Source organism: Phalacrocorax aristotelis, chromosome 5 (assembly GCF_949628215.1).
Source record: "Phalacrocorax aristotelis chromosome 5, bGulAri2.1, whole genome shotgun sequence".
Classification (NCBI taxonomy): domain Eukaryota; kingdom Metazoa; phylum Chordata; class Aves; order Suliformes; family Phalacrocoracidae; genus Phalacrocorax; species Phalacrocorax aristotelis.
This window is the reverse complement of record NC_134280.1, coordinates 36,040,229-36,057,112: the sequence shown is the minus strand read 5'-3', so window position 1 is coordinate 36,057,112 and position 16,884 is coordinate 36,040,229. Positions and strand designations below refer to the sequence as shown.

At 37.4% G+C, this 16,884-nt stretch overlaps 1 protein-coding gene across 1 annotated transcript in view; it reads right to left on the bottom strand.

The window, feature by feature from the left end:
- COL5A2 (collagen type V alpha 2 chain) overlaps positions 1-16,884 on the bottom strand; it is a 114,189-nt gene that overhangs the window by 12,888 nt on the left and 84,417 nt on the right. Inside the window, exons 19-43 of the mRNA XM_075093959.1 lie at positions 15,387-15,485; positions 14,878-14,922; positions 14,676-14,774; positions 14,170-14,223; positions 12,982-13,089; positions 12,455-12,508; positions 11,657-11,755; positions 10,891-10,944; positions 10,294-10,392; positions 10,132-10,185; positions 9,980-10,033; positions 9,424-9,477; positions 8,798-8,851; positions 8,422-8,466; positions 7,874-7,972; positions 6,918-7,025; positions 6,740-6,793; positions 4,879-4,932; positions 4,704-4,757; positions 3,595-3,648; positions 2,679-2,786; positions 2,522-2,575; positions 2,270-2,323; positions 977-1,138; positions 751-858 (exon numbers count right to left, since the gene is read on the bottom strand). Of these exons, the coding sequence (XP_074950060.1) occupies positions 751-858; positions 977-1,138; positions 2,270-2,323; positions 2,522-2,575; positions 2,679-2,786; positions 3,595-3,648; positions 4,704-4,757; positions 4,879-4,932; positions 6,740-6,793; positions 6,918-7,025; positions 7,874-7,972; positions 8,422-8,466; positions 8,798-8,851; positions 9,424-9,477; positions 9,980-10,033; positions 10,132-10,185; positions 10,294-10,392; positions 10,891-10,944; positions 11,657-11,755; positions 12,455-12,508; positions 12,982-13,089; positions 14,170-14,223; positions 14,676-14,774; positions 14,878-14,922; positions 15,387-15,485 (1,881 nt within the window). The remainder of the gene's footprint in view (positions 1-750; positions 859-976; positions 1,139-2,269; positions 2,324-2,521; positions 2,576-2,678; positions 2,787-3,594; positions 3,649-4,703; positions 4,758-4,878; positions 4,933-6,739; positions 6,794-6,917; positions 7,026-7,873; positions 7,973-8,421; positions 8,467-8,797; positions 8,852-9,423; positions 9,478-9,979; positions 10,034-10,131; positions 10,186-10,293; positions 10,393-10,890; positions 10,945-11,656; positions 11,756-12,454; positions 12,509-12,981; positions 13,090-14,169; positions 14,224-14,675; positions 14,775-14,877; positions 14,923-15,386; positions 15,486-16,884) is intronic.

The following is a 16,884-nucleotide window of genomic DNA, read 5'->3' as shown; positions in this document are numbered from 1 at the left end:
TTTTAGTAACAACTCTAAGCACACTTAACACTCCCTTGATATATCAATATGTCTGATGGCAATAGGTGAGGTCTTTTTGACTCTGGAAAAATGTAGTGCAGTTTGAAATAAGTAACATGTTGGTTTGTTTGGTGGTGTTTTTTTGGTCTATCTCTTTCAACACCAACAAATTTTGTTAGCCTCAAATAATTTCTGGCCAACTTTAACTATAAATTGGCTTTATGGATCCTATGGTAATGGCATATCCTCCATACCATCCTTTCTACTAATACTCTGTTTAATGACTTGATCTCCTCGACCATTAGGCTTTCCAACCAATATCTATTAATCCTACATGGAAGCAAAGAGAGCACAAATGGCCATTTTGAAGACTATAGTTCACAATTTATGAAACAGCAGTTACAGAGTATTTACTTACATTCAAGTGACGTTTTGGCACCTAAATTAAGAGTCAGGGGTTGTTTTTTTCAGGGATCTAGTTTTAAGTCAAATAGGAACATTTTAGCCAGAAGTCTTAATGCTATTACCCACTTACTCTTAATTCAGGTTCAGATCTTCCATTATGGCAGAAACAAGATCTCCCACCTCATGCATTTGTATGAGCTTTAGTTATTTATTATTCTCCCTATATTTGCTCTTGCAACTGGAGTTTTCCAACCTTCTCCTCATGCTATGGGACACTTTGCTCTCAATCCATAAAGACGACGAGAATGCCAAAGCTGGTGACATATTGACTTGGTTGTTACTTACTGCAGGACCGGGCAGCCCTGGCATGCCTCTTTCCCCTCGCTGTCCTGGCATACCAACAATACCTCTTTGACCAGTAGTTCCTGCTGGACCAGGGGGGCCATCCGGGCCCTGAAATCCACAAAGGATAAAACAACATTACTATCAGCTCAGTAGCAATCAGTGTAAATAACGAGACCAAGCCTAGAGTTGGTCTAGGAAGAATTAATAACATCAACCAGGAACATACTGGCTGCCCATCTTCCCCTGCGTCACCCTTGTCTCCAGGACCACCAGGAGGCCCAGCTGGCCCTCGATCTCCCACACGGCCATGAGAACCAGGATCACCACGAAGACCTGGAGGACCTTCTTTTCCTGGCTCACCAATAGGCCCAGCAGGCCCTGGAGCTCCCTAAGAAGATTAAAACACCTCATTACATTGGACCCTTTTCTGATCATGACAATTAAATTCTAAGGGCTGTGTTTTGATTGACCAAAATATACAAACTCTAAGGAAGGCCTAAAGTATGAATGAGGTAAGAGCTATTATCATCTCATTTATGATCACATAAGTTAGATTAAATAAACATCTCATCAAATTACATCCAAGTTCCACCTCCTCCCCACACACAATTTACAATTCCAAACTCTCTCCTTTAAAAAACACTCTCTTCTCTCTTTTTTTTTATTTTCTTTTTCTTTTTTCTTTTACCTCAGGTGTACAACTACTGCTAGAAAACTCACCCTTGCTCATTCTTTCCAATACCATCAAGCTAAAGTCCATATTCAAACTTTTCATTCACATGATATAAATCAGTGTTTTAATGGACTTTTGTTCATTTCTCAAACACTTTTAAAAGACTTCACGTGTGTATTAAGATTTCCATAAACTTCACCTTTTGATTAACTCACAGTGACTGCAAGTTATTTTTCTCATCAAAACATTAAAAGGCACATGAAGAGAGTAACACAATTCTCTGTGGGGAGTTGAATCCTCACTTGTTGATCCACAACTGATTTTGGGGGTTCTTTCAGTGTTTCTGAAAACATTTAGACACAAGAGATTTTATGGTTTTGATTTGGTTTTGTTTGGTTTTTAAGTTTATTTGAATGGATCTTATGAGTAACTCCACCGATGAGATACCCCAGAAGAGGCTTCTGCCTTTTTCAGAAACTCTCCTAACTTCAGTCACCACTGAAGAGATAAAAAAGTAAAAAGTACAGGAAGATATAGGTTGTTGTTTTGTTCCTGTAAGCAATCAAGCCATTAGAGCAGCTTGAACAGCTCAAAGCCTACTTAACCCAGTGAGAAGACTTGCACTAATTTAAACGCACTGACACTGGATCAAGCCCAAGAATAATTAGTTTTATTTAATGAAGTCAGGTGTAAGCATGCAGCCACGGAAGTCAGTGCTGACAAGCTGTTCTCTTCTATAGCATCAGCCCATAAACACTGCTTCACCTTTCCTGCTTTATTTAGTCTTCAGGCTTTCAATGACCAGGTTATAAAACACACCTATTAGGAATATGACAATTGACTTACAGTAGGTCCTGGAGGCCCAACTCTTCCAGCAGATCCTGGGAATCCAGTAGCACCCTAAAAAATATTTCATGCCAACTTTATTGAGAGAAATACAGCACTGGTTACTGCAAATATTCTCAGCTGAATTAGTGAGCAGATGCTATAATTACAGACTGTGAAAAACAAGCTGAGATGAGGAATGATACACACATTACATAAAATTTCAGTATTAGATTATCTGCAGTCAGGTCATAAAAAATAAAATCCACTTACAGGTGGACCCTGAGTTCCTCTACCACCTTTCAGACCAGGAACACCTGGAGGACCCTAAGAGGAAAGGAGAAAGGGGTGATAGTGAACACCCAGAACATTTTAAATAAGCAAGACCAGCCTATGCCACTGGTTCTCTGATGATATTATTTACACTTACCGGTGGACCAGGAGACCCAGCAAGACCCTGTGGTCCTGGAGATCCAGCATCTCCTTTCTGTCCAGGTTCTCCAGGTTCACCTTTCACACCTGGCTGACCGTCAGGGCCCTGTAAGGAATAACAGGTCAGAGAATACCAAATTTTTCCAGCCTAACAAAGTAATTTTGTAGGGAATTTCTAGAAGGCCAAAAATAACAGAAAAAAATAGCCCAGAAAACACTGCATTTGCTTAATAGTTCAGTTCAAAAGAACTGTAACAGTTCAGCACAGTCTTTAGAAGATCACAGACATTTTCTGTATAGTCTATGAACTCAGTATTTCCATTTAAAATATTTTCTTGTCTAGCTCACATTTTTCTTTTCTTTAGATATCCTATTTTCTTCAGCAGCTATTGCATACCTAAAGAGCAATAGGGACTGAAAAAACCATTGTCTTTTCTAGTCTTTTTTTTCCCACCAAGAGAAGCAGGTGCCTGACTCTCTGTGAAAGGTCTGAAACGAATATTTAGGCTGTGGGAAAGTTCAGGGTATTCACTGGAAAACTTACAAACCTTCCATTTGGTCCATCAACCCATTCCAGCCTTCACTACTCATGGAGCAAATCCTTGCTACCTTCAGTAGATGACACTTTATCGCTTGCCTCATTTTAATCTCAAAGGAGTAACATAGCATATTCATGAAAATATGAAATCTGGTGAACAATTACATAATCTTATCAACAAAACCACTTTCCAACTGCCTAGGGTATTTATTGGCCCTTTTCTTTACTCAATATACTGATGGGGAAAAGGAACAGCTCTTTTTGCAACAAAAATGTGCCTCACATTCCAGAACACTGCAGTATTATTCATAATGAAGGAAATTAAGTATGTGAAAGCATGACTAAAATAATCTCATTAGTGTTACAAAACACATACCGGAGGACCAGCAAAACCAACAGCACCAGTTGGGCCATTTTCTCCTCGGGAACCCTGGTCAAAAAATTAGAATAATTGTATTTAACAATTGTCTTTCTATATACAGTATGATTTACAGCTAAATACACAATAAAGGTTGTTAACTATTTACTGTCATAAATGAATTATACTTTTGCTTATTAATCAGAATCGAATGATCTTTTAATCACAAAATAAACAACGTTAACTATGATGTTAAGATCTGCCACGTGTTCAAGGCTATATTTGAACTTCCACAATTTGGAGATGGAAGGCATGAGCAAGCACTAAAAACACGGTAGGAGAAATTCAGCTCACAAGCACTTCCAGAGATAGCATAATTAGCCGAAGAGCACACACTTTATGCAACCTACCATTCCAACCAGTTAGACTGGGGAAAAAAAAACAACAACCCAGTAGTTCAAAGATGTATTCTTCTACAAGGTCAGAACGGGCCATGAGCTGCTTCCACCAAGCTTTCCACACAACATTTGTTTTGAAAAGAAGGAGCCGAAGACTGCCAAGCTCCAGCACTCCCTAGAGGGGTGGAAGCTGTTCCAATTTATACTGGAAGTAAGATTGTTCTGATTTATGACAGAGACTTAATCAATTCCAAGCTGTATGAAGGATCTAGAAGGGCTGAGCCTCTAATTCCCTAATCAAAGTCAACACTTAAAATCCTTAAAATCACAAATAGATGGAAGATGGCAAGACTTAACATAAGTAGATGAACTAAGGTAGACTTCTGCGCTTTGTCCATCTAAATATTTGTATGTGTACTGTAGTAACTGGTATGGGCATGATTTTAAAAACATTTAAACAATTGAAAGTGGTGGCACACTTTCCAGAGTGAGGTGAATGAAGGTAATTCTCTGTAAAGTTTACCCTAAAACAAGTATAGGACAGAGGAACAAAACCTGCTAATAGTTTTGCAAGTACACAATATCAAGAGAGAACTACAGATTTTGGCTACAAAGGAAGGGGAAGAAAAAGAGGAAAATGTATCAGCAAATGAGACAAATGCCTGGAGATTGGATCAGTGTTAGATATTGTTAACTTATGCCAGGCAAAAACCAAACATGTTTACTCACAGGGTTTCCACGGGAGCCAGGAGGACCAATTAGACCTCGAGGACCTGGTTCACCCTTAAAAAGAAATTAAAGGTTATTATTTCCCAAGTAACTTATTTGACAAGTGGCAGAAATGCCAATAAAGTGTGATAATATTAAGAAACTCCAGTAGGGAACGGAATAAAAGTCTGTTTACCTTTTCACCAGTGGGACCTGCTGGACCCATTGGGCCTATTGGACCAGGGAGACCCTTTTGAACAAATTAAGATGAAAGGAAGTTAGAGAAGTGATGCTTAAAAACACTTACTTCAAAAATTCTCATAGGTTACTATTTCCACATGCTTTTTCAATCCTTTAAATTCTTCTCCTTTGTCTCTGAAAGCTTGTTGGGTCTTCTTTACCTAAAATTGACTTGCATTTCCTCTCACAGTGATGAAAATCCCACATCTCAAAAGACCTGCTTTCCTTCACTCTCTCTTTCTACACTAACTTCATTTTCTCCTTTATGCAGTGCTTATCAATAAGGCCAATGATAAAAAAAAAAAGACCTGGATTTTTTTCTTGTTTGCTTTCTCAGAAGGAAATTAAGTCATTTTTCCCCACTTTCACAGAAGTTCTGGGGATTTTTTTTTTATGCTAGTATTTAAATGTTTAAATTAATTTTAAAGTGTCTATCATTACTTTCAAAGATTCATGTATATCTTGCAAACTCCTCAAAAGTGCCCTACTTTGCTTCAGGGGGCAGTTAGGCAAATAGGTTGTAATTTCTCCATCCAAACCCATCAACTCCACATAATGATCCCACAGCACTAACTATATTACCTTCTTGACTATTTAGATATCCCAATTACAATTCTTTTTCATTAGAAGCAGAGTACCACAAACTTGCACCAAGTTTCTTTTGAACAAATTTCCCCCTCCCACAAAAAGAAAATTGTACTGGAACTTAGTTCAAACTGTAGAGAAATACAAAAAAAAAAAAAAGAAGGCATTAACGAAGGATAATGCAGTGCCATCAGTTCTGTAGTGGTAGGTAGCAGAGATACCTGGCTTTAGAACAGGGATGTACATTTAGCTCACCATTACATTACTTGTTCCTTAGTTACTGTAAGCTATAAATGTGCCTCACAGTGATCAAGAACTGTTCTGTATCTTTGGATAATAGCTGAAACTTATAACTAAAATTACCAGCTGTGAGCTGGAATTAAGTTAGTGATTCTGTATACTGGTGTTTCTCAAAAAAATTTTCCTAACTATAAATTTAGTCCAGGTGGGATTCTCATCTTTTGAATGTACCTCAGATTTCCAAATGCCTAGCAGCCAGTACTCCAACCGGTTTGCAAAACCCAAGGATCTCAAATATCTGTGATTCATGTAAAAAGTAACTCAACTAAATTCTGGGAAGAAAATATGGTCAGTGCATACACAGCAAACCCAATGCATTTGGGATTATTGGACAGTTGACCTATGCAGATGAGTGTGTGCAACATATCTTGAACATGTCTTGAGCAGACTAGCCATGCTATTTATGCACAGGAGATTCAAAGCTTTACAGAAGCATCAGCAATCTCCTGCCCATATGGGGCTTAGTACATTTACAGGAATTTTCACCTGTGAAACTCAGGACCAACTGTGGGCAACTCAATCCAAACAATAAGAAGGCTTCTTCCATAGTCCAAAAGCCAGAGATGGAAGGTCTGGGTTTTTTGGCTATTGACCTCTGCCTGTCCCTTTTTTCATATTTTTACTATTGTGAGCTTACCTGAATCCCGAATCAACACACTACTACTGGGAATATCTTTTCCATTGACTTCTTAACTCCCATTACTGATGACACAAAACAGGGGCTTGGAACACAGACATCCCAAAACATTGTGGACAGCAGTCTTGAAAAACTTGAAAATTTAGAGGGTACAGGTAATGAGACTGACTCTCAATGTATGATATCACCAAGTTGAGTAGTGTTTAAGTCTATGAGCTGAGTACCCCTAGCACAATAAACAATCTGATAATCTGGTGCGTGAAGAGTAGGTCTAAAAAGTGTTAGATTTACTTACTCTCGCCCCATCATTGCCAGCTGTACCTTCAGCTCCTTTCTCACCTATGCCGCCCTACGGAAAATACCCAGAAAGTCTCAGTTATGACACTGAACACTGAGTAGTTCATACCCTGAAATAATTGCAGTATTAAGAGATAGGTGTTTCTATTCAGGACAACAGAAATAAACAGACTTACTCTATCACCCTTGGGGCCAGGTGTTCCAGCGATCCCTCTTTCTCCAGGCATACCTTGAAGACCCGGTGGGCCTGGATCACCAGGCGTTCCACTAGGGCCTGGGCTTCCCTGAAGCGAATAAAGAACAAAGTTATTGTCCATTCATCTGACAAGTATCTTTGTCTCTAGGCTGCAGAACACGCTGTGCCTATGCTGAACTCTCTGGGGTACAGTTTTAAATAATAATTTTCTCTTAAATTTGGACTTTATTCAAGTCCAAATACTTTTCTTTTCCCTTTGTGTTACTCAGGAAGTTCAGTTGTAATACCATAGTCCTTCCAAATACATTAGTATTTACTCAGTGCATATTGGGGATGAGAACAGGGAAAAAAAAGAAGCTCAAGCATCTTTCTACCTTGACCTTTTATGCCGCATGGGTTCATACACAAAGTATCTACAGGTAGAAGTTGCCAGGGCAGAGATGCTTTATTTATTCCTTGCTTCTCACAGCTCATGCCTATTAAAGGCCCCACATTACTAGAAGCAATCCCTACTTGGGGTGACCTTCCTAGGCCTAATTAAATCAACTGCAGGTGAAAGAAAGGCATGCAGTTTTCAACATTTTCCTATAAACACTCAGCCAAGTGTCTTTGTGTAAACTGACATGGCTCTTAAAACATTGCTAGAGGGTCTTCTGCAGTTCAGAAATGCCTTTGCCCAGTGTTACAGAGAAACACAAAAAAAAACCCAAACCCAACATTTTAAACTTCAGACCTATGTGTATCTTGCACATTATTAATATTGCTATACGGCAATAACTTGTATGTTCTCCTAGAACCCTTACATAAATAAGATACCTTTGATGAAAAGATATCCTTTTTATAATTTAAAAAAAAAGCTTTTCCATTTATGTTTGTGCAAATGAGCAGAATTATACATTACATCACTGCAGCAACAAAAATGTCAATTCAGCTTACCTTCGGACCGTCAGGACCATGACCTCCAGCCATACCCTTTTCACCCTGCAGCCCTGATGCACCTGGTTCTCCCCGTTCCCCTGGATTGCCACGTTCTCCCTACAAAATGGAAAATTATTACTTATTTAAAAGCCAGAGTACAGTTCTGGTATACAAAATCTTAAATACACCATAAGAGCAGCACTGCTGTTTGAACAAAGAGCCTGTGAACAAATTCTAGGAGAACTGATCAAATAGAAAACAGCTTTATGCTTTTATTGTTAAAGTTAGGGGAAATAGCATGTTGCTTAGCAAACTAAAAACTGTCATTTCACAGCTGTAAACCAAATCATTTAGCAGCTAGTACTCAACACCACTTCACAAGCTATGAAACCATTAAAGGTGGCAGGTTTTCCAGAAACCATCTTAAAATGTATCCATGTTTACAACCATTTTGTTGGTGGAAAAAAGTCAAATACTCACTTTAGCTGTTAAAGTCCATATTATACATCAACTTTCAACCTCAGAGAACTGTTATGAGTGTTTAAACTCTGAAAGAAAATACTTACCCTAGGGCCCAATGGACCAACAGCTCCAGGATCTCCAGGCACACCCTAAGCAGAACAGAACTCACCATTAGAATGAAAGCGTTATTCATAGCCTTAGAGTTATGGAAATTAGAAATAAACATTTTCATTTCCAAAGTACTGTGAATGTAGATGGCTAGTTCTGCTTATTATCTGTCCATTACAAGAGGAGATAGTCCAACTCAGCCCAGGAAGATTGTCAGGTTCTAGTAATTATTTTATCCAAAAGCAGTTCTCAGACAGCTTGCAGACTACAACAGTACATAGTTTGAAACAGAGTGGGAAATTAAATTACAAAGAGAAGAAAAGGTAAAACTACTTTACGAAGTGAGTTCTTGTTAAACTACACAGAAATTACCTGATCACCTGGCTTTCCTCCCTCACCTGGAGGACCCGGTGGCCCAGGCAAACCCTGTGAAAAGGTAATTAAAATGGTCATTAACTTGATAGAAAATTATTTAGATTGAGATTTAACTAAGACACCAAGAATATGAACATAGTATTATACTCAGTACAAAAATATGCCCTCAGAGATCCCCAAGCAAAATAGGTACATGAATATTGCACCAAAGTGTTTTTGCCCCTCTAAAGGACGTGGCAGCCCTTCTTTAACATTTGCAGGACATATACACATATCAGCCCTAAAAATAACATTCTTTATAAACAGAGATTGACTTAATTAATCCTCCATTTTCAAAACAATTCTTTTGCTCCATATTTGGAAGACCTTTGGAAAACCTCCAAATTAAAACTGAAAAACAAAAAAGGTTTTCTCAAGGGATACAGAGCTGGTATTTAAGCCTTTGCCAGTTCAGTTTAGTGCACAGCTGGTGTGAAAGCTAAATATCACTTATTATTCTGAACATCATTGCCTCAATTCCGAAGTTGTGTTTTGTTACACAGCACTTGACTGAATTTCTCCAATTTAAGTTGATAAAGACATGGCTGTTTATTTTTTCCTTTAAAAAAAATGAACACACATACCTGAAACCCTGTAGGACCTGGAGGACCTTGTTCTCCTCTTTCTCCTGCCAGACCCTACACAAAAGAAAGTAATAAGTATACAGTAGAGGAATATAGGCAGGCTCCACAGTTTTTCTTCTCTCTGAATATGTATATTTTCAGTTATGTATTTGTTTATTATACATTTTTACTTACCCCAGCCCAAGATATACCCTATCTAAAAGATGTAATAAGATGTATCTTATTTCTTTAAGATCTTACCGAAAAAAAATTCTATGCTGACAGGAAAATATTCAGTTCCATTGAAACCAAGGAAGCTAGGAAAATGAACTATGAGAAAATTTTGCTCCTTGCACTTTTTTTTGTAATGGTCAGTAAAAGGAATTAGACTACTAATATATAAGTTTTTCAATACAAATCTTCCCAATTTTTTAGGAAAAATATTTTCTTTAAAGGTTCTTGGGATTTCTTGTTTGGAATCAACAAACGGCATGAAGATAGAGAAAAAGAGAAGCAGAAAGAGTAACGAATGGATGGAGCGACTGGGAGACAGGCAGAGTGATAAAAGTTGACTTACTGGTGGGCCAACAGGACCGGAAGGACCAACTTCACCATCTTTACCAGGGGCTCCCTAAATCAAAATGACACAGGAAGAAGTCTTGTATAGTGAACATATGTAACAATAAAGCATCATTTTCTGTAATCTTTGCAAATAACAGTCACACTCACTCTCTGTCCTGGGACACCTGCATTGCCTGCTTCTCCAGGTTTTCCAGGATCACCCTGATTTGCAGAAATAAAAATTACTATTTTTGATACTGTTTTCATCCAGTAAAATATATGTAAATGTTTAAAGTTAAACAGATCTTGGGTACCAGGTGCCATACTCACACTACTACCCTTTGGCCCAGGAAGGCCCATGCTGCCTGGCTGGCCTCTGATTCCTATTGAACCAGCTGGACCTGGACGTCCATCTTCTCCAGGAGCACCCTACAGAGATAAAGCATTTTGCACATTAAATTATAAATATATTTATTCATATGAACCTATTCACCCATGGAAAATGTTTGTATATATAAAAAAAATAACATTAGCTTGGTTTGGTGCTAGAGTTAGTCAAAATGTCTTTAAAGCAGACATACATTTAGTCATACTGCTGGATTTAACCAAATACTATGCAATTATTATCACTGAGCTGTTACGTACAAATACTTTATTGCTTCCTTAAAGAGACAAAAAAGATATTTAGTTCAAAATGGTTTAAAAATATTGCAGGAGCTGCTAAACATCAGACACCGGTACACAGACAAAACTAAAGGAACATTATCTGCACTAATTTTGGAGTTGGGAATATCAAGTGAACAGTTAAAAGAAAAGATGAACCTTCAGAAACTAAGAAAACTCTAGTTAATAAAAGTAATTTCAATGAGTTGGGACCTTCTAATTACTGTGGCATTAACTGAAAGGACGGATTTTTGTGTGGCTTACCAAGGGGCCAAGTTTTCCTTCAGGGCCTTGAACACCTGGATTTCCTGTCAAACCCTAAAATCAGGAATAATATTAGTGTTAAAATAGTGCATATAATTCTCGAACAACAGAGAAATGTAAATAAATTCAAAATTTACTACCTCAGTTACTACCAGAGTACAAACTTCTTTTTATCAAAGGTCTTCACCTTCATCTTTACTATACAGCTTCATCCCCCACTGTCTTTGATCTTCCCTTTTCCTATTATCCCTTTTCTTGCTTTTACAACTCTTGAGTTTCTCACAGGCTTGCCTTTGTTTCTGCCAATGTTACCCAGTGATCTATATCACATCTTATACTTGCTGCTCCCTTTCTCTCCTTTTGTGATATTCTAAATTCTCCTCAAATATTTTTCCTGAAAAAAATCTCTAGATGACACGCACTACTCAACTATGTAAGTTATCAATCACCAACTTAATGAAGGTTGTTAATCTGTTCATATTATCTGTGGAAACTATGTGCTTTACAAGCACACTTCCTTCAGTTGTGTTAGATGATCTCAATCAGGACTATTTCTCTTCTTTCGAAGACAAATGGAACCTGTGCTTCCCAACACCAGCAGGAAAAAAAACAGGTATTTTGGCCTTTGCCCTTAAAGTAGCCCACTGATACAAGTCTGCACTTCTATAACAGCTTCTTAATTCTCCAAATTTCATTTGAAATTCTGCAAAGTCTTTTGAAAATTAAAACCACCATGGTTTATAGCATACTGCTATTAGTTCCTTACCCTTGCACCTGGGAGGCCAGGTTCACCAGGACGTCCAGGATCTCCCTGACCTCCTTTAGGACCAGAAGAACCAGCTGGACCACGCTCTCCTTGGGCACCCTAGAAAGATACCAACTAGTAAACAGGTAGAACAGTGACAGTAAGAGGTTAAATAAAACAGGTATCCTCTACCAAGGACATATTTTTGCAAAGAGAGATCCAAATCATTAATACTTCTATTATTTTTTTCTCAATATTATTAATTAAAAGCTGTCTCTTCCATAAAAATTTTAGAACCCCTGTACTTTTACCGAGAAGTTAGGAATTTACAGAAACACTAGACAAATATATATGAGAGTCACTTCCCTGAAAGTGTTATGGCAGTTAGGAAAGCCAAAGACAGAGAAGCCCATCTGTTCAAGGGACAAGCCTAGAAAAACTATACCATGCACAAAGAAAAGTCAATTTTCAAATATTTACCTACACTAGAGCAATATATAAAGCAATATTGTAGTAGAACAGGTCAACGTCTCTTTTCACATTTCAGCACGAGGGAGCATTAAGACAGGGACAAGCAAGCAAAGCTGAACATCACAGGAATTGAAAGTGACTTTTCCCAAAAAAATTTTAGTCTCAAAACATTCAGACCCCTTTTTGACAATTGCCAGTTGCTTTTGATCCTGCATCCGGTGATCTTGAGGATCTGCGTATTTGCCCAGAAGCAGACATTTTTAATGGAACACATTCTTTCTATATATCCATATGTATGAAGATTTACAAAATGACCCAATAGAAGATGGACACTTTAATTTCATTTACCTTTGGTCCAGGCAAGCCATCAGAACCTGGAAAACCACGGTTACCAGGAGCACCCTAGGAAAAGCCATAGATACAAGATGATTATCTTAATTTTTACATAACTTATTGCAAATAAAGTATTAGATTCATGGTTTGGGTGTTCAGTTTATTTCCTTACAACATCCTTGCTTCAATACTTCAAACTTGGGGGTTTTACCACTTGGAGTGGTAAAAATATCATTGCTGAATGCATGCTGAACAGCTTCTTCTATGTCAAAAGACTCATTGAAAGCATGACCATTATTACAGGGCTAAGCAAAAAAATCTCCAGATTAACTTATCATTTCTCCTACCACACTGTCTTGTGCACTGAAACCACAAATTAAAATATCCAGTGTAAAAAAAAATGCACAGTATTAACTACTATTAGGAAAATAAAGTTTAACTACAACCACAATGAAGCTGTAAGAAAATTCATGATTAGGTCAAGAGATTTTTCAGCTTAGCAGTGCATCTCTTGAGGCATATTATTCCTTTGGATTGCTTACCCTCTCTCCAACAGGACCTGGCGGACCTACTGACCCTGGATCACCCCGAGGACCTCTTTTGCCTTCTTCACCTATAGGACCAATGGGACCCTGGGGACCTTGTGGGCCCTAGTGAAAGTAAAACATTTTTTTTTTTTAAAAAATCATTATTAAGCTCACCACTTCTCAGGTATATTGGAACTGACTGCCTTTTAAATATCATAAACATTTTTCCAAGTAAAGAAGAAAAAAAATAGGTTTCAAATCAGTTAAAAATTCAGCATCAGCTTTTCTCTTTTACAATGTGTATAAGCTAATATTTCAGTAAGAAGTATACTATGAATAAACTATAATTCTGCAGTTCAGCTTTACAGTGCTTCTTATAATCACCTATTTGGTCAGACACAATAATTTGTATTTATTATTTTCAATTGGACAAGCTGCAAAGGATTCAAAATTCAGTGAGACTCTAGCAGAAATTCTCAAAGACGACAGTCAGTGGTAAGGAAACCATTACTTCATCTGTACATTTTTGTCAGCTACTACATGATCACTCAACTAGTAAGAAAAAAAATTAATGATTGGTTGACAAGTCAAGCTGACTGCAACTCTACAGAATCACTTTTTCTCCAAAATTCATATGGTTACAACATGCAATTAGCCATGTTATCAAGTAATGTTTCACAAATATTAGCGGTGGGCTGAACAGCTATTCATACCTTAAATGTATAAATATTTATATTATTTTAATGTATAAATAAAATATAATTAATATATACATAACTCTGTAAGTATAAAATGTATTAAATATACATTTAAAATAAAAAGGACTCTTTTTTTATGATTAGCACACAGACCTGTGTGCTCTTAAATGTCCAGAATCATATGGATCCATTTCATATTATATGAAGAAATTACAATACATTAATTCTGTGTGCCACAGAAACCTCAGTAGATACGCTAATTTGTTTTTCTGTCCTTGAGTCCTGTAAGGCCTATATGGGGTAGGTGATTTATAACATCATAGGACATGCTTTGCCATTCATTATTAGCACTGTCTAGACAGATTCATTGTGGTTTGTCTTCCACAATAATTACTCTTGTGATTATGAGCATCAGAAGTGTCTTGAAAATTGTAAGAATCTATTCAAAATACTCATACAAGCCTTTGTGATTCCTTTTTATCTTACAAAGCATATGGAGACTTACAGGTTCACCTTTGGGTCCTGCTTCTCCCTTGAAACCTGGGACACCAGGGTCACCCTGAAAACAAACACATGAATAACAACCATAAAGTTAAAACTCTGCATAAATCATATGACTATTTTGTATTATGCTATGAAACAGAAAAACATTTCCTAGTTTAGTAACTAGTTGTAAGCAATATAATAGGATGCGTATAATGGTTTGTGTTTCCCCTTAGCGTGCTTGTTTTTTATGATGTTATCAAGACAAAAATTTAAACAAGACAATTTCAAGAGACGACTGTCACTGTTTGTCCAAGTTTATATAGACACTCTTCTTTCTTAGACCATTAAGAAAGCAAAAACAGTATTTTGGACACACAGAACATTGATGAGATCTGAGTCTCAGCATACTCAATAGCACGCTACTCATTCATTTAAAGGAACCCCACTGTTAATCACTGTTTTAGTTTAATAGAGTGACACATTTGCAAGACATCACAGTTTCCACAGAGACAAAGACATCGTTACCGGCTGGCCTCGAATACCAGGTGGACCAGTACTGCCTTGTGGTCCTGGGGAACCAGGTGGACCTGACAAACCAGGGGGGCCCCCCGTGCCTGGAGATCCCTACAAATAGAAAGAACAGGAAACACAGTAAGGAAACAACAAAAGTAAGGAAATAAAATGAATTCACTTCACAATTTATTCAACAGGTGATATGATTACTTACAGTAGGGCCCTTAGCACCTGGGGAACCATCTGTCCCTTCAGTACCCTAAAGATAATGTACCAATCATTAAAATTAATTTTAATGAGGAGGGTATCATTACCAAAAGCAGAAGATAGTTATTTTATCCACTTTACAAGACCAGACAATAAAGGCTATTAAAGAAACATAGCAACATATGTACTTGTGCACATGCTAATATGGGTAAAAAAAGCACACAAGCTAATATGTTAAGCTTTATAACCTTATGATTAAGCTTAAGCTTTAAAGTCCTTCTCGGGTTGAGACTGTATCAAACTGTATGACTTCGAGTTTTACAAGTTGCTTTAATTAAGTAATGAAAAGTTGTTTTCAACAAAATAAGCATAAAACAAATGAGTGAGACCTTTCCTTTCCTGGGAAAAATGTAATTTGAGCACATCTCAGTGTCTATCAAGTTAGGTATTAAAATTCCCTATAAAGAGGCAACATGCACAAGCTGAGCACTGAGGAACACAATTTAATGTACTTACAGGAAGACCTTGCGATCCAGCTGGGCCCTGTGGACCTGTTTCACCTCTTTGTCCTTGAGGACCTTCAGGACCACGAGGACCCGTTGGACCTGCTTCACCCTAAGATTTCACATGAGAAAACAACTGGAGGCTACGTTGCTCTAAAAAGTAGCACTACAAAGTAACTAAGGAGGAATACTGAGTTTAAGAGAAAAACAATTCAGGTTTTGAAATAGTTTATTATACTCAAAATTATTTTTGCTTACCTAATTCTGTTTCTACTACTTCTAGGTGAATGTAAACTTTAAAAGTACAAATGGAGTTTTTCCTCAATGTGTGCAAGGACAAGGAAACTTTCTACAGAGAAGCAGCACTACATCCAGTGGCCCAGGTCAGATCGAATATATTAGATGGACATCTCCCTCTAAAATCCCACTATGTATCTGTAATTTGACAACTTTTTTTTTAGCTTCTCTAACAGCTAAGGTTTAAGATTTAGAAATGATAACACATCTGGGGTTTTTTTGCACAGTACAGATTAACTCACTGTTGCAGCACTATATTAAATATAAAAACCCTGTAAGGTTGGACTGGATGCTCCAATAAAAAAAAATCCTCCTAGCATCTCCTTTGAATTTTATCTTTATATAGGAAATCTGCCTTTTGGAACTGATGGCTGTTAATATCATGTCTTCATAGCTGAAGTCCATATCTTCATTGTATAGTCTGCTTAGCTTTTATGAGTTCAAAGCAGCTATTCCAATTTTACATCCTCTGATGATCAAACTTGAAGGCAGCTCCTCCTTTTCAAAAGTTTTCATTGGTTTATCATGTGAATAGCTTTTCCAAACATTTATTAAGTAGTGCTTAGCCATACCAAAACATTTTACGACATGCACTAAAAGTTCTATCATTTAATTGCATACATTATGTTAATACTCTTCTTAAGACTTGCTTCCCAGAAACTGTTTTATGAATGTTGCCAGATTCACAACACCACCACAAAACACCTGTTGAATTTGGCTACCTGACTAACTGAGAGTTTCTTCTTGTATCATTTTTTCCTATCATGTTTTAGGAATGTAAAACAACAAAGAGGAGAAACTGAGCAGAGGGCAAGGATAAGAAGTATAAGGAAGCTGAATGGGTTGTCTTTTCTGTATTTGCAGACATATTCTTAAGGCTAGGAAAAAAAATTGAGGACTTTCTTGAAAAACAAGAGAGGAAAATCCCATGAAGAGAGCACTGAGGCCAATGAAAGTTTTCCATTTCAGCCCAATCACACAGAGTCACAAAAGGTGGTAATCATGATCTGCTTTATTGTGATGAACTGTGGAACGTGCCTGTTCAGGTTCTGGCATTTGCCTTACCAGTCTAGGTCATCTCAAAAAGTGTTCTTGGCCGAAACTGGAAGTTTCATCACTAGAAGGTACTGCTTCCATACTTGGACTAATCCTCACAACTTAACTTGCAATAATGCATCCTGTTATTCTTTGAATATACTGGACAAGATTCCTGA